This window comes from Ambystoma mexicanum, chromosome 9, assembly GCF_040938575.1.
Source record: "Ambystoma mexicanum isolate Mex_15411 chromosome 9, UKY_AmexF1_1, whole genome shotgun sequence".
In the NCBI taxonomy this organism is placed as follows: Eukaryota; Metazoa; Chordata; class Amphibia; order Caudata; family Ambystomatidae; genus Ambystoma; species Ambystoma mexicanum.
This window is the reverse complement of record NC_090931.1, coordinates 780,712,614-780,735,758: the sequence shown is the minus strand read 5'-3', so window position 1 is coordinate 780,735,758 and position 23,145 is coordinate 780,712,614. Positions and strand designations below refer to the sequence as shown.

General features: G+C 47.2%; 1 protein-coding gene across 2 annotated transcripts in view; it reads left to right on the top strand.

Moving 5' to 3' along the window:
* The window catches only part of DNAH7 (dynein axonemal heavy chain 7), a 1,167,586-nt gene that overhangs the window by 206,628 nt on the left and 937,813 nt on the right, over positions 1-23,145 (top strand). For both annotated transcript variants that reach the window (XM_069615701.1, XM_069615700.1), the window contains one exon: positions 5,359-5,437. In XM_069615701.1, the coding sequence (XP_069471802.1) occupies positions 5,359-5,437 (79 nt within the window). The remainder of the gene's footprint in view (positions 1-5,358; positions 5,438-23,145) is intronic.

The following is a 23,145-nucleotide window of genomic DNA, read 5'->3' as shown; positions in this document are numbered from 1 at the left end:
ATTTCTGGGAAACCCCACTGTGTGAACACGTCGAAGACGATGTCTTCTTGTAACCGCCATTCGTACTCTACGGGCAGGGGGAAGTCTCTGCTGAGTTTGTCTGCTAGCAGATTGAGTTCCCCTGGTACATGTTGTGATAGTAGGAACATGTTGTGTTTGAGAGCCCACTTCCAGATGTTCTGGGACAGCTTCGACAGTCCTGGAGAGTGAGTGCCCCCTTGCTTGTTGAGGTAGTACATGGCTGTGGTGCTGTCTGTGAGGACCATCATTGTCTTTCCTTGTAGGTGTTCCTGAAAGGCTTTCAGTGCTTTGAACACCGCTAGTAGTTCCAGCAGGTTTATATGCTTGGATGCTAAGCTCGGAGTCCACGCTCCGTGAGCAGTCTGATGGGATAGGTGAGCCCCCCCATCCTGTAAGGGATGCGTCTGTGGTTAGAGTGGCTTCCACTGCGGGTGTGGCAAAAGTTTTCCCTAATAACAGGTTTTCTTTTGTCCACCACCGTAGCGAGAGAACCAAGGCCTGCGAGACCACCACTAGATCGTCCCATTGTCCGCTGGCCTGACACCACTGGCTGTTGAGCCACTCTTGCATTGGGCGCATGCGCAGGCGCGCGTGAGGTACCAAATAAATACATGACGCCATCATCCCAAGCAAGCGCATTGCTTTGCGTACCGTCACCTCTCGACCTGCCACATAATGGGGGATCTGAAACAGCATGTTTTGGACCCTCTCGTTGGAGGGGAAGACGAGGCTGTCCTTTGTTCGAATTAGAGCCCCTAGGAATTGTTTGATTTGGCTGGGGTCTAAGCTGGACTTCTTTTCGTTGATGGAGAAGCCCAGTTGGAACAAAAGGTATACAGTCTTTTGGGTATTGGAGAAGCATGTTTCGTAAGAATCCCCTGTTATGAGCCAGTTGTCGAGGTAAGGGTATACCGGGATGGATAACCTGTGCAGGTGGGCCGCTGCCACTGCCAGTACTTTCGTGAATACCCTTGGTGCAGATGCTATCCCGAAGGGTAGTACTCTGAACTGGTAGTGTTTGTTCTCGATCTTGAACCTGAGGTATTTTCTGTGCGCTGGCAACATTAAAATATGAAAGTATGCATCTTTCATGTCCAGTGTTGTCATGTAATCCCCTTGTGATAACAGTGGGATTACTTCCTGCAAGGTCACCATACGAAACTGTTGGGGTTTGACAAACTTGTTCGCTGGGCGCAGATCTAATACAGGGCGCATGGTTAAGTCCTTTTTGGGTACAAGGAAGTACACTGAATAAATACCTTCTGTTACCTGAGATAGGGGGACAGCCTCTATAGCTTCTTTTTTCAGTAGCTCTTCTACTTCTTGAAGAAGAATGGTGTGGTGTTCCGGTGTCATGCGTCGGTTCCGTGGGGGTCTGTACTTCGGGGAACCGTTGAATTCGATGCAGTATCCGTGGGCTACGGTGGATAATACCCAGCGGTCTGACGATATTCCCTCCCATGCTGAAAGGAACGATGTTAGCCGGCCCCCGACCGGTGATGCATGGGAGGGGACCCGAATCTTCGGGTCATTTGTTGGTATGGGGCGTGGAACCTTTGGGGCTGGAGCTGCGACCTCTTCCTCTGCCACGGCGTTGGCCTCTTTGACTGAACTGGGTGTTGTTACCCTGGTTAGAGGGCCAGTTGGTAGCAGAGTAAAATTGCTGTTGGTTTTGCTGCTGGCGTTGGCCACGAAAGAAGCGTCTATTGCCATAGCCGCGTCTGTTAGGGGGCCTAGAAATTTGGTCAAGAGTCTTGATGGTATCAAACTCTTTCTTCGCATGTTCCAGGGCCTCATCAACTGCTTTCCCAAACAGATGTGTTTGTTCTATGGGCTTATTTATCAGGGAAGCCTGGGTTTCCGGCTTAAATCCCGAATTGCGCAGCCAGACATGGCGTTTGAGAAGTATTCCCTGAACCAGGGAACGGCCAGCCGTCTCTGCGGCATCTAAGGAGTTCTTTACGATGCCCTGGTTTACAAGAGTTCCCTCTGAGATTGTAGCTAACAGGCGTGAACGCAGGGGTTCTGTGCATCTGCGTAGCTAGCTAGTAGGGAATTATTTGCAATCCTAGTTGAAAAGGCGGCGGACGTCGTGATTCTCTTCCCAAGTGCATAGAGCTTTTTGCCCTCTTTGTCAGGTGGTGCCTCACTAGTGGATAGTGGTACCCCTGCTCTTTTCCTTGTATTAGTAACTACGAGGGAGTCCGGAATAGAATGGCCTCTGATGTACAAAGGGTCAGAGGGCGAAGGGCTGAAGAGCTTTTCTATCCGAGGGTTGACCCCTCTGACTAAGGCAGGATTGGAAAGGGAAGGAGTTATTCTTCTCTTTATAGAAGCCAGGAGCGGAATAGACTGACCAACATGGGCTTTTTCTTTAATAACTTTCTCTACAAAGTCTATGTCAGGAAGAGTCTCCCCTGTGTCTATTTCAAAATGCGCTGCTGCCTTGCGCAATAGTGCATTAAGTGAAGGTTGGTCATCTATGGGAGAGGTGTTTCCAATAGGTGAATCCTTGGGAGGAGAAGGGTGAAAGACATCAGGGTCTGAGTGCACTGATGGGGATTGCCAGGGCTGCGAGGTAGCTGTATCTTCTTCGAAAGCTCCTGCACTAGTGTAAGGATCTTCTTCAAACCCCTCTTCCTCATGTTCTTCCTCTCCACCCAAACACTCATCATCTTCCTGGAGGTATTGCTCCTCTTCAGTGAGGTCATATACGTCTGTAGAAGGGGGAAACAGCCTAGGAATTTTGACCCCGGGGTCATCCTGGGGCCATTCTCTTGGTCTTTTGGGTGTGGGTGGGTTTTGGTTTCCCAAAAACCTTTCCATTTTCTCCATACAAGAATGGAGTCTTTCAAGGGTCTCATGGGGGACCCCTGAATAGTCTAGAGGGGGGAAATCAGTGTTTTCACCTTCAAAACGCTTAGAACGCTCCCACAACGTCGAAGAAAGGTTTCCATCGCCCTCTGAAAAGCCCTCCGGTAGTTCTGAAGTGCCCTTAGATGAAGGGGGCAGTTCTTGGCTACTCTTGTGCTTTTTCGGCGTTTCCATAGCTTTTTGTGCGGTATTCGACATTTGTTTCGTCGTCCGCTTATGTTTGTCTTCGGAAACAATTCTCGCCAGGCTCTCGACAACGAGGTTGTCAGTAGAGGACTCTGGTGTCGACGTTGCCTGCGTTACGCGTTGTTCCTCGACGGCCGCTCTATGGAGCGTTACGTCGGATGATTTTGGGGTAGCGCCCGTGTTTGATGAAAGCCCAATCGCTGGTCGCGACTGCGTTTGCGGGTGGGGCTTGAGACCCTTACGGTCTGAGGTAGACGCCGGAGTGCCCTGCGTCCCCTTCGGCGCTGATGGATCCTTCGTCTTTGACGAAGAAGAGCCGTGGGTTGTGTGCTTAGGCCTATGGGGTCTGTGTGCGTCCTTGTCGCTGGGGTGTTCATCCCCATGAGCAGGGCGTGAGCCGAGCCCGTCGGGGCCGAGGACGGACGTCGAGGAGCGCGAGCGCTCCTTCTGGGGGTTAATGACTTCCGTAACGGACGTCGAGTTATCACCCTCCTCGTCACTTTCTGTAACAGCGGCGGCGGGTGAGGAAACTGACTTCGACATAGCGTAGTCCGCCCACCTCTTAACTTTGCGTTCTTTAAGAGTTCTTGGTTTCAAGAGCTTACAGGCCGCGCAGCTGTCCTCCTTATGATCGAGGGGCAAGCAACGATTACAGAGCTTGTGTTTGTCCTTCCAAGTGTATTTGCCCCTACAGCGTGGGCAAAACTTAAAAGGTGTCCTCTCCATAGCTGAGGCAATAATAACTGGTGATAACAACCCCAAGGGAAAGATAGGGGAGAAAGAAAGACATTCCCAAAGAGGAGATAAAAGTTCGAACCCCCACTCTCCCTACTGTATGTTGGCCGGCGAGGCCAGGCCACGTGTTCGGCAGCGCCGAAGGATCTCCTCCGTCTCTTCCCCTCCGTCGAAAACTTGCTCGGCGGAGAAACAGCTTCACAGCTAACGTCGAGGGGAGGGATCTTTAACAATATAATAAGTATAATTAAGGACCGAGGTCCGTAGTAAGTATTTGCAATGTCTCTCTAGGAGCTCCGCGTAAGGCGACCAGAAGCTGGGCGGAAAAAAACAATCTGAGGGACCTCGACGCGTGAGGGATTATGGGTACAACGCACGTCACTATAGGGATAGTGTTACAGACACGCCTTGTCGACGTCCCCTTTTCGACTACGAAAAACAAAATGCAATACTCCGCAGTGACCACTGGATGTCGGACCTATGCCCAGCATGTGAATCTAAGCAGATTAACAAACATCAGAAATATATATATATGTTAATTTTATTTATCTATTTTTTATAGGTTTATGTGGAATTTCTTTTGTTTTATGTGGTTGTATGTGTATCTTTTCTTTTTGCTGTGATTATACACTTGTGTGAAGGATTATTGTTCCTTTCCGGTGATAGGCCCTAGGTTTCATACACCTTGCGAGGGCTGTAAGTGCAGATGATGCTATTCATGTTTAGAGACAACCCATCTTCTATTACTGCAGTGGGTTTGTCTATAAAATGTTTATATGTGTAACCCTGGGTATGTTCAATATATTGTCTCTTGATGTCGATGAACTTTGGGGGGGGGTTGTTATTTCTGGGAAATCGATTATTCTCTTACATATAACACATTATATACATGTTAAATGTTATTGTTTTCCTTTTTGTACTAATGTTTTAATATATAAAAAAATGGTGTGTAATTTTTTTATAACCAAATCACACTAATATATGAAAAATAAGGCAGACAGTGGGGGTAGAAGAACAAATTGGACAGCTCCCAGATGAATCTGTCACCTGGGACAAAGTCCTGAGAGCAGGATGCTGAAACAGAGGCCCAATTGCACACCTAAAGCTCCCTCTTTCTAGCATAACAGTCACCCAACATGCAGCACTTATTTATTTTTAGATTGTTTTCATTTCATGATTTGTTTGTGTTTTTAGAATTCTTTAAAACAATAACAGACTTGGGTTACTCATTTTTCAATTTTTATAACAAACAAGCATGCCTAAAGGACCAGAGAGCTGGATAAACAGCAAAACAATTTGATTCCAACAAGCAGTGCAGCGACACACCCTTTTGACCCCCAAAAGTAGCTGATAGCTGCTTAGAAGCCATTCAGTACTTTGCAATTCAATTAACACCTTCTCTCTGGTGCCTCATTGAGAGATGTCCGCACCAGAGAAAACCCAGAATCATTAAATACTGAATTTACGCTGCTATAACATAGTTAATTCTGCTTAGGATGGTTACTGTTATACACATAGCGTAACACAGTGTTTTTCTTTCAGGCTATGCGAGGAGTTTGAAAAGATAGCTGAAAAGGCTCTTAGCACTCCGCCTACCACACAGGAACTCATGGAATTAAAGGTAACGTTTCCCATATGTTTCTTTGTTTCATCCTATCTGACTTGGAGGTGCATCAGCCAATATACTTCGTTTTGAGGATGTATGTGGATCCAACACGCCCGAGGTAGTTGGGTGAATGGTAAACTCTAGAGGGCAGCCTCCAACATTGGTTGTGTGCCTCTTTCATAATCCTCCTATTTGTAGAGCACATTTATAAACACATGAGTGAACTTGAATCTTAAATATATTAGAGTGGCACTGAGGTTTGTGATGAGTCTAGTTAGGTTTTCATAAAATATTGGTAAAATGTAAATTTTTAGTGTTGAGGGGTTGTTTATCCTAAAACATATATTTGTCAATTTCTTTACAGAAAAACACAATGTTGGGTTCTCTTTAATACAAATGTGAAGCTTTTATAATATAATTTTGATAGGCATTCATGTATAATTGATTTAAATTGCACAGTGCCATGAAAGCGCGTGCCAAGGTTGTCCAGTATCTATTGCTTCAGCTCACTGATGTCTGAATCTCTCCATATTCAGGATAACAGTATTCTGCTGCTGGGGGGCGTGGCTTGATGGCTACGTGAAAGGACGTGCTCTTTGGGAGCTCCCATAGATCCGCCACCAATCCTTGAAATAAACGAAGATTGCGGGCGAAAAAGCATGCTGGCAGCACACCCGCGGACGCATGAAGGTCCGGTGCACATTGTGATCACAGCGCGAGGCTGATCTGCTGCAAACAAGGGGAGCCGCAGCCACGAGAAGAATGCCGGGCACCCGAGATCGAGGGACGGCCAAAATGGCGGACTACAGACAAAGGGTCATAAACTGACCGCATTGTCGCAGCCGCGTATGGAGGTGGATGGTGCCGCGAATGTGCCCGCTGCGGTTTCATGTGTCATGTGGCGCTCGGCCCGCAAATGAACTATATCAAGAACCGCTGCAAGGGGCCTGTCGGGCCAAGTGAAGGATACCAGGGCCCGAGACGGTGACAGAAGTGGTGGGTGGTCCCTGCCTGTGCCGCTTGCGGGACACGGCGGGGGGTGGAAGTGAATCGCCCCTGGCTGCGTTGCCGCCACTGCACACGGTGCGGCGAGGTGGCTCGCACTGCGCTCCCCGAGCTGCGCGGTTGGTCCCTGCGGCGCCCTTCGGAGTGAAAGCCCCTGCAGTGTTGAAGTTGGGGGGGCAGGCAAGGCGAGGAGTGCCGGCTCCTGCGGGGATCCGGATCGCCTGAGTGAGAGTGCCGGAAGCAGCCTGGGTCGGCTGCGGGGGTCGGAGGGCCGAGACACAACTGGCCCCGGTGGGTGCTCGTATTGGCCGCGACCTGGCACAGCGAAGAACGGAGTAGGGAGGCCTGTGGTGGAGGTCTCTCCAGACACTGGGGGCTCCACTGGATGGTTGGAGTGCCCCATGGGTGGCGCCCAGCTGGGCCCCGCGGCGGCACCGCACGTGGACAAGTGGAAGCACATTCAGCCCTAGAGGCGGCTGTGAGCACGGGCCCCCAACAGAGTGTGGCATCCACGGCGCTGAGTAGTAGAGAGGGTTGTATTGGGGCCGGAGACATTTATGCAAACGGCCAGGAAAGGGAGGGGTGGGTCACCGGGCCGCCTGGACAGGGCCCCGGTCCTGGGGGACCCCGCCACTAATAGAACGAAGCGGACTAAGCAGTTTACCCTGAGACATACGCAGAGCTTTGGAGAGCACACAGAAGGCAGCCTGTGCCAGGACAGGGTCCGGAAGAGGTGTTAGAGACACTACTGCGGGTCCAGTGGTTGTGGGGTCCTGTCAGGGCCTGGAGCAGTAAGGGGGGGGAAACAAGTGAACGCTTCCGATTATCAGTGACTGAGGGGAGCACAACGTAGGCGTGCGAAATAACATTGAGCTAGACCTGGTACGTCGGAGGACACAGCCCATTCTGGGAGCACAGCAGGAAGCCGGCACATACCCCCCCATACAGTCGGAGTGGGCCCTATACACCAGGAATGGCCCGACATCACGCAGACCTTCTAATGAAAAGCGGCAGGGCTGCAATCACCTAGGTGGCGCGGCACGATGGCTAACAAAACTGTGAGACCGAAGAGCAAGCAGCCTACGCTAGTTGATTACGCCAAGACATCGCCAGAGGCTCCGGGCACAATCCAGGAGGTGCTAGCTGCGATTGCGGACCTGAAAGTTGCCTGGGAGACCAAATTGGGGCTGGCCATGAACGAATTGAAGGTGGCACTGGATCTTAAGGTCGGCGCGGTCCAGGAGGAGGTAAACCTCCTTAGACAAGACGTAAGAACATTGGCGTAGCGCACCGGGGATCTGGAAAAGGAGATGGCCCGAGCACGGCGGATTGTGCCGCCCACAAGTCGGAACTTCATGCTCTAGTGCAACGGGTGGGCAACCTCGAGAGCAGAGCGGAAGAAGCAGAAGGACGCGCCAGACGTAATAACATCTGCATAATTGGATTGCCACGTGGAATTGAGGGGCCTAATCCTACGGAATACGTAGAAACCATGTTGCTGCAGGAAATAACTGGAGGGGCACTGACCCAGGGGTTTGCTGTCGAGATGGCGCACAGGGCGCTGACATGGAGGCCTCCTCCTGGGACCCCTCCCAGACCAGTGATCGCGAAGATCCTGAATTACCGAGATCGTGAGAAAATACTTGAATTTTTCCGGAAAGGAGGAACGATCGAAAGGGAGCCAGCGAAAATAACCGCATACCCAGACTACACCTTGCAGGTGCAGCGCAGCAGAATGAAATTTGGAGCAGTGAAGAGAAGATTGAGGGAAACAGGCCACAAGTATATGCTGCTTTACCCGGCCAAACTGAAGGTGTTCCACAGGAACAAAACTTAGTTTTTTGAAACCCCAGAGGATGCCATGGGGTGGCTGGACAAGCAGAGCCGCCCCCAGGAGTCGGGTATCCAGACGGGAGCTGAAGAAGATAAGGTATACGCGGCTGTGGCACCCAGGGTGACATAGCGTGAGACACTGGGACTAGAATAAAGCATTAAGTAAGGTTTGTAAGGGATGTGCTGCTTGGAAAGTACATGCTTGCAAGATCCGTTTGAACTGAATAAGCCTGACCATATAAGAGGGAGCTCCCGGGAGACAATCCTAGAACCCCCATAGCTTAGTTAGGTCACTAGTAGTTTGGTGACACCCCGCGGGGACCTAGCCCTCGGTATTCCGAGGAGGGACCAGACGCGGACGGGCCTGAGATCCAGGGATGGAGCTTGGCATTTGTTGGGGTTGGGCGGGGAGGGGGGGGAGAGGGGTGTGTGCAGTGGGGTGTGGTTGGGGAAGGGTGGGATGGGGAAGATGGTGGGGTTGGGAAGAAAGCAAGCCAAATTCCGAGTCATCGGGAAAGACATGGGAAGCGGGGGGGAGAGGTTGGACATCAAGTCAATGGTGTCGGGTAACCTCAGAGTTGCGACCTGGAACGTGCAGGGCCTCAATAGTTAACTAAAACGGAATAAAGTAATGATGTATTTGAAGAGGTTGAGGATTGATATGGCTCTACTCCAAGAAACCCACCTCACCAAAGAGAAACTGGAGGTGGTTAGGAGAAAATGGAAGTGAAGTGTCACGGGATCCACATACTCAGCATATACAAGAGGGGTGGTCATATGGGTGGCACCGCTTGTGCTGTTTCCGCTGCTCAGGGCGACGACAGACCCAGAGGGTAGAATGGTGGTGGTGGAGGGACTCTTGGAAAACCGAGAAGTGAACATCATAAATTGATGTGCCCCTAACCATGATTCTGCAGCCTACTTTAGGTCCCTATATAGTAAAATTAGCCCCTGTTAGGCGGTCAGTTATTGTGGGGAGGTGATTTTAATTGCACCTTGAACCCTGGGTTGGATAGGTCAGATAGCAAGCTGGGAAAACCTACTCCAGCAGCCAAAGCGTTGGGGGCACTGCTGACAGACCTCAAGCTGGAGGATGTGTGGAGACGGTTGAACCCAACAGACAGACAATAATCACACTACGCAGCACCGCATGACCTGCATACTAGGCTGGACTACGTGTTCGCTGCCGCAGAGATAGCAGGAGAAATGGTGAGCGCAGAATATAGAGCTAGGGTGCTTTCGGACCATTCACCTTTGGTCTTGGAGTGGCGGCACATCCCCCCCCAAGGCGCGTATCCCGACGTGGAGGCTGAGAGCAGAGGCCCTACAAGACCCAGGATTCCGAGAAGACCTGAGGGAGGCCATCACAGAATATTTCGACGTTAATACAGGCAGCGTGCAATCAATGGGAACAGTATGGGAGGCATTCAAGGTAGTGGTGCGTGGGGTGGTCATAACAAAATCTAAGGGGCTCCAAGGGGGTATAGAAAGAGAATTGCAGGAAACTGAAAGAGAGTTAGAGGATCTGATGCATAGGGGAGGGACCACTCAGGAAGATGGCGCAAAGACGAGAGAGTTGCAACAGGCTAGCAGTGAGCTCTGGGGTAGGTTATATAAGTTGAATTACAAAAAATATGTAGAAAGGCAACACGCGGGTGGAGACAAACCGGGCAGACTGCTAGCCTGGTTATACAAAAATGAGACACCCCGACCGGTGATTAGAGAAGTCAGGGAGGCGGAAGGCCAGATCCGCAATACCCAGGAGGGGGTAAATGAAGTGTTCCTCAGATATTACAAACGTTTGTATGAGGACGCAGGTGGAGACATGGGTCAGGTAATGCTGGAAACCCTAGAGGATATAGGTCTGCCCACCTTGGACGACCTGGAACGAGCAGACTTAGAAGCCTCAATCACCTCAGACGAACTGGAGACAGTGATCCAGCACCTGCCCACGTGTAAAGCGCCTGGGTCGGACGGGTTACCCAGCGAATTCTACAAAGTGTAAAGTCAGGAGCTACTCCAGCCACTGCTGGCTATGCTCACTGAGGCTTACGAACAGGGGGAGCTGCCAGAATCCCTTCAAGAAGCAGTGATTATCCCACTCTTGAAACAGGGCAAGCCGCAAGAGGACTGTGGGTCCTACAGGCCCCTATCGATGCTCAATCAAGATAGAAAAATACTCACTGCGGTGCTTGCCAACAGGCTTAAGCGAGTAATTGGCAAATTGATACACCCGGACCAAACAGGCTATGTCCCCGGCAGAAACATCACGGACAATCACAGGAGGCTACATCATATTATAGATCAAAGAGAGAAAGACCGGGTGAGTTGTCCATCGTGTCGCTGGATGCGGTCAAAGCCTTCGACTCAGTAAGGTGGCCATGGTTGATGGCGACCCTGAAAGGGTTCGGGATAGGGCTGGGGTATATGAGATGGGTCAAGATGTTATACAGCTCCCCGATGGCAAGGGTTAAAACCGGCGCCGTAATCTCAGATAAATGGCGACTTAGTAGGGGGACCAGACAGGGATGCCCCTGGTCGCCCATGTTATACATACTTGCGTTGGAGCCGTTGGCAATTTGCCTTAGGCAACAATACTGTGAGGTGGGGATCCGCACAGTGGGAAGCACACACTTGATATCACTGTATGCCGATGATATGCTTCTCTACCTGCGCTTCCCGGAAGAGAACCGCCAATATGTGTTGAGGTGATGGAACGCTACGCCACCCTCTCTGGAATATGAGTGAACCCGGGGAAGTCCAGCATGTTCCACCTGGGGAGATGCAAGAATATTCCACCAGAAAGACTGCCCATTCTGCAGATACCCTGGCAGACCGAGTCGTTTCGATACCTAGGCATAAACATATACCACAAGATAGAGGTAGAGCACAGCTACAACACGCAGAAAGCAGTTGAAGGCATTAAGAACAGTATGGTGTTTTGGTCCAGATTGCCCCTCGCCATGATGGGAAGAGCAGCTTTGCTCAAAATGGTGGTTTTGCCCAGACTTCTTCACGTTTTTGTAAATATCCCATACTTGATACCCAAATGTTTCTTTGTCAGACTTCATAGCCTGTGCAGGGGCTTCATATGGCACAATTCTAGGAACAGGGTGGCCCTCTGGAAATTACAAAATTCGTGTGACAAGGGGGGGATAAACCTGCCGAACTTTGAATTGTATTACTTGGTGGGACAGCTGCTATATGTGGCTAGGTGGTTGTCCGAAGATGATTCTGCGGAAGCCAGGCTTCTGCAGAGTGACTCTGCCCCCTACTTCCTCAAAGAGACAGTGTAGCTGCACAAAGCGAAAGTGGCAGAGATGGGGAGACTGTTGGTGCTGGGCTGGGAGGTTTGGTATAGAGCATGGCGAACTGTGGGTGACCCAGACCCACTCTCTCAGCAGGTCCCATTGGTGGTGTTATGTGGGGGAGACTCACAGCTGATTAAAGGAGTCTGCATATACTGGGAACCGGTGGGCCTGGCCACCCTTGGAGACATATGGCACGAGGGGGAGGCATTAGGATTTCAGAGATTTATTGAGGAGACTGGGGTGCATAATGGCCAATATCTTACTTACTCCAGGATTATGAAGCGGGTGAGGGAAAGATGGCCTGAAACAGTACTTGCAGAAGAACCTGATGCCACCATAGAAATGATGTACGATGTCTCGGAGGGTGGGCACGAAATATCTCGGATATACGAGCTATTGGGCACACAAAGGCGGGGAAGGAGTTGATTCAACTGGGACATGACTGGGAGGAGGAGGTGGGGGAACCCATGTCGGCTAGACAATGGGATAGAGCCCAGAGGTATCACAAGAAAGTGCCCCGAAATGCAAGACTTCAGCAGATCCAACTATATGTCACCCACAGAGCATATTTGACCCCCGGTAGAATAGCCAGATTTGGTGGCTCGGCTATACAAAGATGCCCTAGGTGAGGGGAGGAGGAGGAGGCTGGGCTGCTGCATATGTTCTGGGCTTGCCCCGAAGTGAATAGATTCTGGGTAGAACTGAAAACAAAAATGGCCAGCAGTGGAGTGGTGCTTGATGTGGGGTCTGCTTGGGCATGTAAGCTTGGGAGCTAGCAAGATGAAGGACCTGGCCTATATTTTGGCCAAGCGCAGAATCGCTATGTGCTGGAAAGCGGTCCACCGGCCGAGAGTAGAGATGTGGTGGGCAGACCTCCTGAAGTGGGCTGAGGCAGAAACCACAGCCTGGTATGAAGCAGTCATTAGAGGTGAGACAATTGGTGACATCGATGACAAACCCCCACCAGGCCTTACATGAAACAGAAGACTTGGATGAGTTGACGATAAATGTGACACCTGATGATGTTCAGGTGGATGGCACGGTTATGATGGCTCGAGTTAATGGGGAGGGAGGGAGGAGGATAGTACAGAGCATCTTATAATGTAATGTTTCTAACATTGATCAATACTGTCCTAAATGGTTGTAATGTTTGGAGTGTTGTTTGTTTTAAAATAATACAAATTGTTTAAAAAATAACCCACAGTATTCTGCTGCTTGTGGTAGTATGCTGTGTGTCCTACACTGACAATGGAAGGGACACGATCTAGAGAGAAACAGTGCTGCAACATGTCTGCACACAGGCGGTCAACTGCCCAAACTCACTTAGTAGTGATTTGATATGTCACATTTCAACATAAAATGACATCTGCACATTCTGCCTGTGAGGGGTCAGAAATGTGAAGCGGACAACTTTTAGATGATTTCTCAAAATATGCCATTTTATTAAATCCTATGTTTCAATAAATGCCTCACTATCCCTACACTGAAAAGGATTTTCCTGCCTAAAATAAACTAAAGGAAGCACTCTAATAAAGGATATCTGTCCCTTACACTTGTACATAAAATACACAAGACAGTATGTCAATTCACAACAACAATAATTGCATTGTTGATATATTCACAGTCTCTTTTTATAACTTGGGTGAACTCCCCTTCCCCAGGTTTGAAGTTGGATTTAGCTTTAATGTTCAACAAAAAGAAACAAGGAAATCCAGGTTTGCAGCACAGTTCCAATACAGTTCTTTACACCTTCAGATTGTCCAAAGGAAAGTTCTATCAATCCATTGTTCAACACCAGAAAATGTCTTCTTTTTCCTTAAATAATGATTTTCAGTTCATCAAATAGCATCAATGATATTCTTGGTCAGGATGATTGGTGACAACTTATAAATGCCAATGAAACACAGCATCTTGTAAGATTCAAAGGAACACAACTTCTTGTAGGATTCAAAGGGACACCGCTTCTTATAAGATTTAAAGAAATACAGCTTCTTGATATCCGCTATCTCTTCTCAGCTCTCCTTTCAACATCATGAATCACAATTGGTATCTTTATCAGGATATGCGCCCTGAGGCCCATGGGCAAGTGGCGCATAATAACAATGATATAATAATAACAGAACTTCACCTGGTTTACTCTCATACCAGGTCCATTTCTACAAGGATTCACCATGTGGGTCTCAGGTCCCAACTCTGAATCCCGCAGGAGCAGACAATGAGTCCTCCAGACCCCTTAGACCGGTCCTTTCAGCATTTTTTGGATTACAACCCTGAAATGACCAGGTCGGGGGGGGGGGAAGGGGAAGTGGATAAAATAATAAAAGAACAGGTCTCCTCCAGGAAAGCTTCCTCTTCAGAACCTTGCTTCTCAGGATACCTGTAAACAAATGCATCTATTGGTTACTTTTGCAAACACATTGTTAGCTCCTATAAATATGTCTAGGTCTCTTGGTTAACTGTCTACGGGAGGATAGCTCAATAGCAACGTGCATGCCTTGGAAGCAAGACGACACGGAGCAACACAGGTTCGATCCCCGGGTCCGTGCTTAGAAACCTCTGGGTATTAAGCGTGTTATAAATAACCTATCATATCATATCATACCTCCACACCAAGCTTGGAGGTAACTGTCAGCCAATTGAATAACTATGGTTCTGCTTGCCTCTGAAGGATAATTCTGCTGTTACCATTATAACTTATTTTCTTTATCATTGGCTAACGTCTTTGAACATGTTTTCTTTCAGTTTCTATTACAAGAATACTTGAGTTGCTTCTCGTCCTTTTTGCACTCCTTGGAATGTCTGCAAAATTCTCTTGCCAAAGTCTATTTTCTTCTCTTCAATGTTTACTAAGCCATTTGGAAACATCTTTTAAGGACTGTTTACTTAAAACCTTTTAAACACTGTTACGGCTTCTTCACTTACAAATCACTTTTCGCATAAGAAAAGCACTTCTTTCACTTCAAACGATCCGCGCTGATGACCCCACGCTTCTCCCACTAGCAAACCATTTTCCTCACCTTAAAACTAACCCTCCGCCGACGCCAGCTCTCCGATGCCACTTCCATTGCCTTCATCCGAACAAGATGCGCAGCTCGCACTGACAGGAATACACGTTACAGTACAGTACTGTTATTGAAGGCTGGTAGTTGTGTTGTGGTCCAGGGAAATAGCTGTTGGATAGATAAGTCATTAGTGATGGGGATTAAGCAAATAATGAAGGTCTGGAAGACCCGGAAAAAGCTGCAGGTAGAAGATTGGATTTGTGAGATGCAGGTTTTATCTAGTTTTGAAAAGGTGTTGTTTGGTAGAAAGGATATGACAGAGAGATATTTTGAAATGTGGACTTCCTTTAACAAGCTGTATGGTTGGACTGAGAGTATAGATGTGTATGAAAGATGGTTGAATCTACTGAAGGTTGGGTGGTGTGTGGTGTATGTGTGTGTGAATGAGTATCTCTTTTTGTGTTTTGTCTTTCTGGAGGGATTGGTTATATATAATTGCAATCTGTTTATTGGTTAGTGGATTATTTGCAAATGCACATGAATCTTCAGTTCTGTTTATTGATTCATGTTATATATTACTCTGTAATGTCTTGCAAAGTTTATGAAAAATTAAATGGATATATAAAAAAGTAAAGAAAAAAAAAGAAAACAAAGTCACAATGTTTCCAGGATCTAAAGACTGTCGGTGCACTGCCCATGGCTAGTTTTGTTAGATTTAACAATCACTGTGCTGCCGCAATTGACTCCCTGCCCTCTTCTTCCTACCAGGAACCATGCATGTGACTGTGCACAATCAATTTAACATGTGCAAAGAAAATGAAACCCCAATGCGGCCTGGTTGCCGGGCCAACAATGCACGGGGTTTAACGCTCCGATGAGCACAATGCAGAAGTCCTTTTCTCAAATATGCTTGCTCGGAGCAAACGAAAAAACTGAAGGCACGATTTAACTAACACTTTTACCTGCTTTGCAAACAAGTACCATTAAATGAGAACCTCATGTCATACAAGAAATTACATACCACAAATACAAATAAAGAAAACCTACATACCAACCCACAGCAGTCTGTCCTGTGGCAAACACAATATGAATTGAAACTTTAAAGATTGACAGAAGTCACTTAGCTTCTCCTGGTGTAATGCTGCTGAACTTCTTCTAGATTTCCTGCTTGCTTGTAAAGCAGAGATCCTCTCCTAAATCGTTCTTCCTAATCTCTGTGTTGCCCAGAAGCACCAAAAAACAAGAGCTCAAGAAAACAGAACTTAACTGCAGCACAGTTGGTAATGAAAGTCCATTTGGAATGTTCAAAACCTGACCTTTGTCCATCCAAGGACCAATCAGGACTTCCACGTTGCCTTGAGGAAGACACCAGGCTCTCCATACAAGAGGGAAGGCCTGAACCAACTTTCAAAGAACCTGCTACATATAGATACATACATTGCAGACAAAGCACTTAAACACTCAAACACTCAACCTCTGCTCACTAGGCATCAAAATCTGACAGTCATTCTACGTTGACTGTTAAACTGCTAGAGCTTACTGTCTCAGTCAGTCTCACCCTTTCCCCTTGTGGTTTTGAGGTATGAGCTAGTAAAAACTTGTTTCTGCTTCAATGTGAGGAGAGCTGAGTTTGCAGAGCCCCCGCCCTGTCCTCCTTTTTGGCCTGGGAGAAAGGGGATTTCCTGGTGGTTAGCAATTATATAGTGGGGTACCCCTAAAATTGGTTGACTTAAAGGAACAGTGGGCCTTGGCTCTTGCAAGGGATGAGCCCCTGCCTTCTGTTGGTAGCATGATGGGGGTAATCCCCATACCCACCCACACTTGATGCCCCTATCAGTAAGGCCAGGCACAGGACTTGGTCACAGAGGAGGAGGGGAGAAAATTGTCACTGGCAACACAAGGTGCTTTACTGCTTGAAAGGTCTGTAAGGAAATTGCAACAAACACCATGTAGTGCTTTTACAAAAGCGGACAAAACTGGAACGTGGAAGCCAATGCTGTAATAAGTAAATAAAGGTGGAGTGAACTGAATCATGGCATATAAAGAGTAAACATAAGATTACGGGACAGACTTATCCAGCAAACAATTGCATTGAGGATGTATTGGACACCAGAAAAACAGTATAAATTGCACTTATCCAGCACAGATCAATACTTAGTCTTGAGATATCCCTTTGCATTGCAAACTCTCTAATCCCCTTTAATGATCTTCAAAAAAGATTGGGGTCTAAATATGAGGTCAACCTTGGGTTAAGAAGTACTCCAATGTCCCGCTCTCTCTCCGCTGGTTTGACTGCATCGCGAACAGACTTTGGGGTCTTCTTAAAGAAAATGATTTATTAAGCAGGTGTAACCAAAAGAGGGTTTAAAGAATAAAGCAGAGTGTTCAAACATACATGGTTTAGAAGTCCAACCATGTGTGAATAACGCAAACTCAAGGTCTACTTCACCTATGAAGTAAAAAGGTGCTAAAGTACTAAAACGCCTAAAGTAAACTCGCCTGTCACAATTCTTCCTTTAAGTTAAAATAAAGGTTTCCTGAATCAAAAATTCCTTGAAAGTGAGTTGTCAGAATAGCTAAATCAAATGGTGTGATGAAAAATATAAACTTAAAGTCCTTCCCTTGGGTGAAAAAGTATTGAGGGTAGAATATCTTTCCCTAAATAACAAAAATCCAGCAATTCAAAATGAGGTTTTTTTTCTTGCGGTTTCCTCAAATAGATTAAGGGCAGGAAATCTTATGTGAATTAATCAAAATGGGACCTGTAGTAGCCTTCTAAATGCAGGACCTCTTAGGCGAGGAATTATCTGGGTCCTGCAATTTGTTTCTCCATCTCTGTCCTTTGAGTGGTTCATTGCTCCCTCTCTCTCTGCATCACTACTCTTTCCTTCAGGAATCTGTCTACTGTACCTTTTTTTTTCTTTTTCTTCTTTTGCCCCTTACATTTTCAGGGGACCTGAATTGTTGCCCCTCTCCTCTTCGGGGGTTCTTTGCTTTTGTCCCACTTCTCCTCAGGGGTCCTGTTTCTGTCCTAGCCTCTCTCTACCAGGGTACTAGCAAGGTTTTGCGTTGGCCCTTGTCCAGGCTTTTCCCAGGCTTCTCAGCGGGTCAGCACTTTCACCTTTCTGGCTGTAGGGGTACTCTCCTTCTCCCCCTGTGTTAGTCAGTTTCCTCAGCCTCTTCTCGGGCTTCTCAAGCAGGTCAGCTCTTCTACCCTTTTGGCAGAGAATGGGCTGCAGGAGTACTCTCCTTCTTCACCATGGGTCAGCTAGCCTGCTTAGCCTCTTCTTAGGCTTCTCCGGCAGGTCATCTCTTCCACCCTTTCTGACTTAGGTGGGGATGCAGGGGTACTCTCCTTCTTCCCGCTGGCTCTATCAGTTTCCACCACGCTCATCAGTCGGCTTCCAGCCTGGCAGGGCTCCAGTGTGGTCCAGGCTCCTTCACCTAGGCAGCAACTCTGCCTTCGGGATACAGTTCCTCTTCATGCAGCAGCACCTGGAGAGAAGTACAGGGAAACTATCCTTGAGTGAGACAAGTTCAGAATGCTTGTATAGCCATACTCGTCCTCGTTCCGTGGGCTGCTTATTGGAGGAAAGCCCTGCTTACAGGATTAGCAAGCAGGGTGTTTCCAATCTGGTCCTCCTTTGTTGGGCTCTCTTTGCCAGTTGGGCTTCTATTACTTCAATTGTATTTTCACTTTATTTTGTTTTATTTATTCTTCTATCACCCTGGGCCTCTTTAAAATATCTGTCTTATCCTTGGGCTCAGGTTCTTATTATATTAATTTAGGTACATCCTTAAATTTCCCCAGGTTTCTCTATGGGGATTTGAACCCGGGTCTTCCCGTAGGTTCTTTGGTGTTCCAAACATCTGGGACTTCTTCTGGTGCTGGTGGAAGGAAAAGACTGAGGCTCTGCAATGTCTCTCTGCTGTCCTCGCTCATCGACTTCCATCCCTTAGAGCAGAGGACGCTGCCGTCCCAGTTCCCGGTGTTCCAGCACAGGCATGCTAAGGAGCAGATGCCCCTTTGTTCCTCCATGTGTTATGAGCTTTGCCACTGCTGTTGCCATCCCAATCTAGTGAGCAATGCTGCTGTCGCCGCCTGGCAGTTCTAGTGAGTCTATTATGGGGATCGCAGCACTACGATTCACCACATAGGACAGGAAAAAAGCTTCTCCAAAAGAGGATGGTGTCACTTTTTAATAGATTTGGAAGAGGCTGGTACAAACAAGCATACCTCCACATGCCAGGCCCGTCTCACACCCACTCATCATCATCTGTAACCTCCTATTTCCTGTTTTTCCACTCTATCGGTTGGAAGTGGGCAGAGCTTCTCTGTGCGCCTCAATTTGTTTAGGCAGTGATTATTCTCTTCTGCTGTCGCTCTTCCTAGAGGCGGGTATTATCACATTTTATTGGCTCGTTCTGACATTTATCTCACTTCCTCATCTGCCATTGACTAAAGATTTTGTGTGGTGCATAGGATGCATCAAGTACTTATTGTCTGCTGACCATCACATAAACTGTCTCAGGAACTTCCATCCGGTGAGTTCCTGTCAGTTCTGTGTCCGTATCAAACCCAGATTGCAGGGAACCTGCTTAGTCTTCAAGCTGAAGATGGGTCTGGTACTACAAGCCATAATGGACTTCATGGAGGGATGTAAAACTTTGCATCCTAGCAATAATGAGTTCTGTGAATTGTGCGTAGTCTCCGATTCCGAATCACCTTACGGGAATGGTTTCATGATCTCCACCACAGATTCCAAAGGACCATAGTTCAGGAGTTCACTCCAGGTGTATGCATCTGTGAGTACCTCTTGGTGCGAAATCTCCAGGCGGCAAGACTTGGCTTTCACTACCGGATGAGACTTTCACTTCAGCAAAGGATAAGGAAGTACCAGAGAGGGGTGTTACTGTCCCTGCTCTGTCCTCAACAGGCAAATGTCAGTCTGAGGACTGCAGGTCCTTGAAGAAGGTGGACCCGAGCTCCCTTCTTTTGGAGCTTCAGTTTAGGTCTGCAATATTGGTACCGGAACACCTGAAATTGTCCATATCTTTACCATCTTATGGTCACACCTACCATAAGTGAAAGGATCATATGCCTCATTCGGCACCAGGCTCGGTACAGACTGTGTTTATACTTCCGGTGTTTTGAAGAAGCTACAAACACCAGGACACTTCACTAGCAAATCTGAGGGCCTGAGTTTGTCTTCAGAACCTATTCAGGTCTCTGATAAAGAAGGTGACCCATTGAATCCTTCTGATTATTTCATGGACATTTTCCTCAGCAACATTTCGGTACTTCTGTGAGTGAAGAAGCTTCTCACATTTCTCAGTTTTCCTCAGGAGATTATCTGCCCTCAGCCTCTCAGTACCAATGTTCTTGATGAATGTACAGGTGCAGAGACATGTGTTTTTAATTGTGTATCATAGCACCATTAACACTTCAGTGATTCCTTATTTGCCTTAGTTGACGCCTCCAAATTTTCTATGGCCTTGCTGGATGAAGATTCAACTGTGTAACCCTGTGTGCCCCCTCTGTATGGTTAATTAAATTAGCAATACTGTCATGAAGACTGTTGTGTCAGACCAATTTATGGAAGTGTTGGCTTCCAAGATTGCAGGCAAAGGTTTGAGTTAAGTGGCGCCTCTGGTGCCTGTACTAGTACCTACGTATGTAACTCCAGGTAATCCTTCCTCTCCAAAGGTTCGAGGATTGACAATGATAATGATAACTCTGAGTACGAGGATGAAATTCCCACTCATTCTTCAAAACAATTTCATTTTGTCATCGCCAAAGCACTGAGAAACTTGTTGCTTCTGGTTGTTTTTCAAGGTTGCCATCCTCCATCCAGTTGAACCTTTTCTAGCATTGGAAACCTATGTAATGGAGCAGGCAATACAATATTGGTTGATGCCTCCTTCAGAGCCCATTATATCGAAGTCATTAGACTCAAAATATAAAATTCCTAAGAACTAGCCTTTCGTCGTCATGGGAAAGCTACCAGCACAAACTGTAGTGCTGCCAGAAGCCCTAAGCAAAGGCAACGGTCCTGTTCAGAATCCCTTGACAAAGACCTAAAGGCTTGGGATGTCCCTGCATACAAAATGTTACCTAAATTCTGCGTTAGCATTTAGGCAAATAAATGCTGACTCTGTTCTGGTGGAGTATATCATGCAAAACAGGGATGCTCTAAAGATATTTGGTCATTTGTTTCCACTGGAAGCACAGGAATAATTCTCTTTTGATTGGCTGAAGGGAACAAAGATGCCTTCTAGCAGCTGCATGTTGATAAAAACCACAATGACACATCTAGAGCCATTACATCCGCAGTTTGCACGTACAGGCATACGTATCTGAAGACTACTTCATTACATTCTGACATCCAGAATGAGGTTATAGATTTGCCTTTTGATGGGAAAACCCTGTTTTCTCCCTCCATGGATGAGGTCCTTCAGTCATGTAGAATGGGTGCTGTGAGTGCCAAATCTCTGAACACCATTTATACGTCTTCTAAATAAGACTTTTAGCCCCCCTGCGGTTTTCAAGGCTTTTAAGACGGAACAATTGGCAAAAAACTAATCTTGCTCATTTGGATTTTCCTGAAATGTTCTCCTTCGCCTCTGTCAATGCTACCAACATTTCAGAGGTCTTCTCCACAGTTAGAGCAGTAGATTCACAATCTTCTTCACTTGAATGCCGTAGAGTTCATTCTAGAGAATGAAAGGGGACTCTGCTTCTACTCTCGCTGTTTCGCAGTGCTAAAGAAATCAAAAGGCATAGTGCCCATTCATCTCAATGATTTTCTGCCTTGGAAACCTCGCCGATGACAATTCTGGCTCAGATGTCAGAGGCCCTCCAGGTGGGGGATTGGGTAACATAAGTGGTTTTTCAGGAACTTATTATCACTTCCTAATCAGAAGGTAGCACTGCCAGTTTGTTGTAAAAAAGTGTACTCCAGACAGCCAGCACTATCAGTACGGATGCATTCTTATTGGCCTACATGCTTTTTTCAGAGACTCCAAAAAGATATCATTTGTGGCTGCTCAACTTCATCCCAGCAAATCCACATTCATCCCAACCTTAGTTACTAGTTAGACAGGGCCCCCTTGTTGGAGGAAAACCTTTCCAGTCTCGGTCATGTGCAACACTCTTCACAATCTGGGAGTTTCAATCAATGTAAAAATGTCATGCTTCCTTCTTTGTCCGAGGATTCAATTTATTGCAGTGATTTTGGATACGTCTTGGTGGAATGGCCTTTCCTCCTCCAGGCAAGATGGTTGCCGAACACCCAGGAATATTCTCGTGGTTCCTGGCATCTCAACGGCACATCCTGCTCGTGCAACGTTACTTTCCCTCTCTGCTGGCAAGCCTCTTTGCTCCACCACACCAGCTTGTGCCTCCAGACGCCTCCGAGGGGGATGGAACGTCTTCTCCTGAACAGCTGCTCCCAATAGTTTGGTTTTCATCTTTAAATGTCCCTTCAGAAAAGGTGCTTTCTGAAAACAATTAGCACGCTCATTGAGCTTGAGGCTCCTTCTACTTGGCATAATTTCCTTCATCCTCTTCGTCCCGGTATATAGGTGGTTGCGGGAGTTTGAGTCCATTGATGTCAACTGATGCATAATACTTGAAAAATCTCTCTTGATGGTTCCATATGAAAAAACAGTTCTATATGAAGGGGAATTAGAACAGAAAAAGGTATTCTTGGGCTTTTACTTTTTAGACTGTGGATGGGAGTTTGGCCTAAAGGGTGTTGGGAAAAGTTTTCTCTATTTTCCCTAGAAGGGGGGACAGATGCATGGCAAAAGGCCGTTAGGGTATTGATATCAGGGAGTCTCTTCCATGGGGCGAGAGGGGGATACCATGTCTCATCCAATAAAGTCATGGTATCAACCCGGTGGTTATCTTCTCCCATGTGACCCTCCCTCATATTACCACCCCCAGTGTCCGGATCAGTTAGTCGCTGGCATCCCCTGACCAAATGGGAAAAGGTTAACACTGGGGAATCTGTGATGACTCCATTGGATTAATCGCATACCCTTCCCCTTAAGACCTGGCTTCCTGCACAAAGGCTACTAGTTTGATGCTGATTAGCAGCTCTACCTATGTGAGGAAGATACTCTTTGGCCTTGATTTCCTATCTCCAAATAGGGCCTTCTGAAGCAAATTCATCTTCTTTCCAAGAATCAAAAACGGAGTACTGAAGGGGTGTCTTGTTGGCATTTTATTGTATGGTCTGAAAGCTGGGAAAGTCTATGCCAATTATTGTTTCCTCCGGTAACCCCGGAATAACAGCAGCATTTATTTCTGTAGATTCCCCTTGAACTCAGTGGTAACTTGAGTCTTATGATATATCTCCTCGTCTCCATGGACACAAGTCATTTTGATTGGGGTTCCCCTTTAAAAGTCCCTGGTTGATATTAGATTAGATTGTATTGCTGTCTGTTTACTCCCTGAATCAATTAGGGCTTTAACCGTTATTCTGTTTACTATAGCCAGAGTCATGAGTTTTAAATGGGGTATTTGTACAAAAGAAATTACCAGCAAATGAAGTATCTTTTTTCGGGG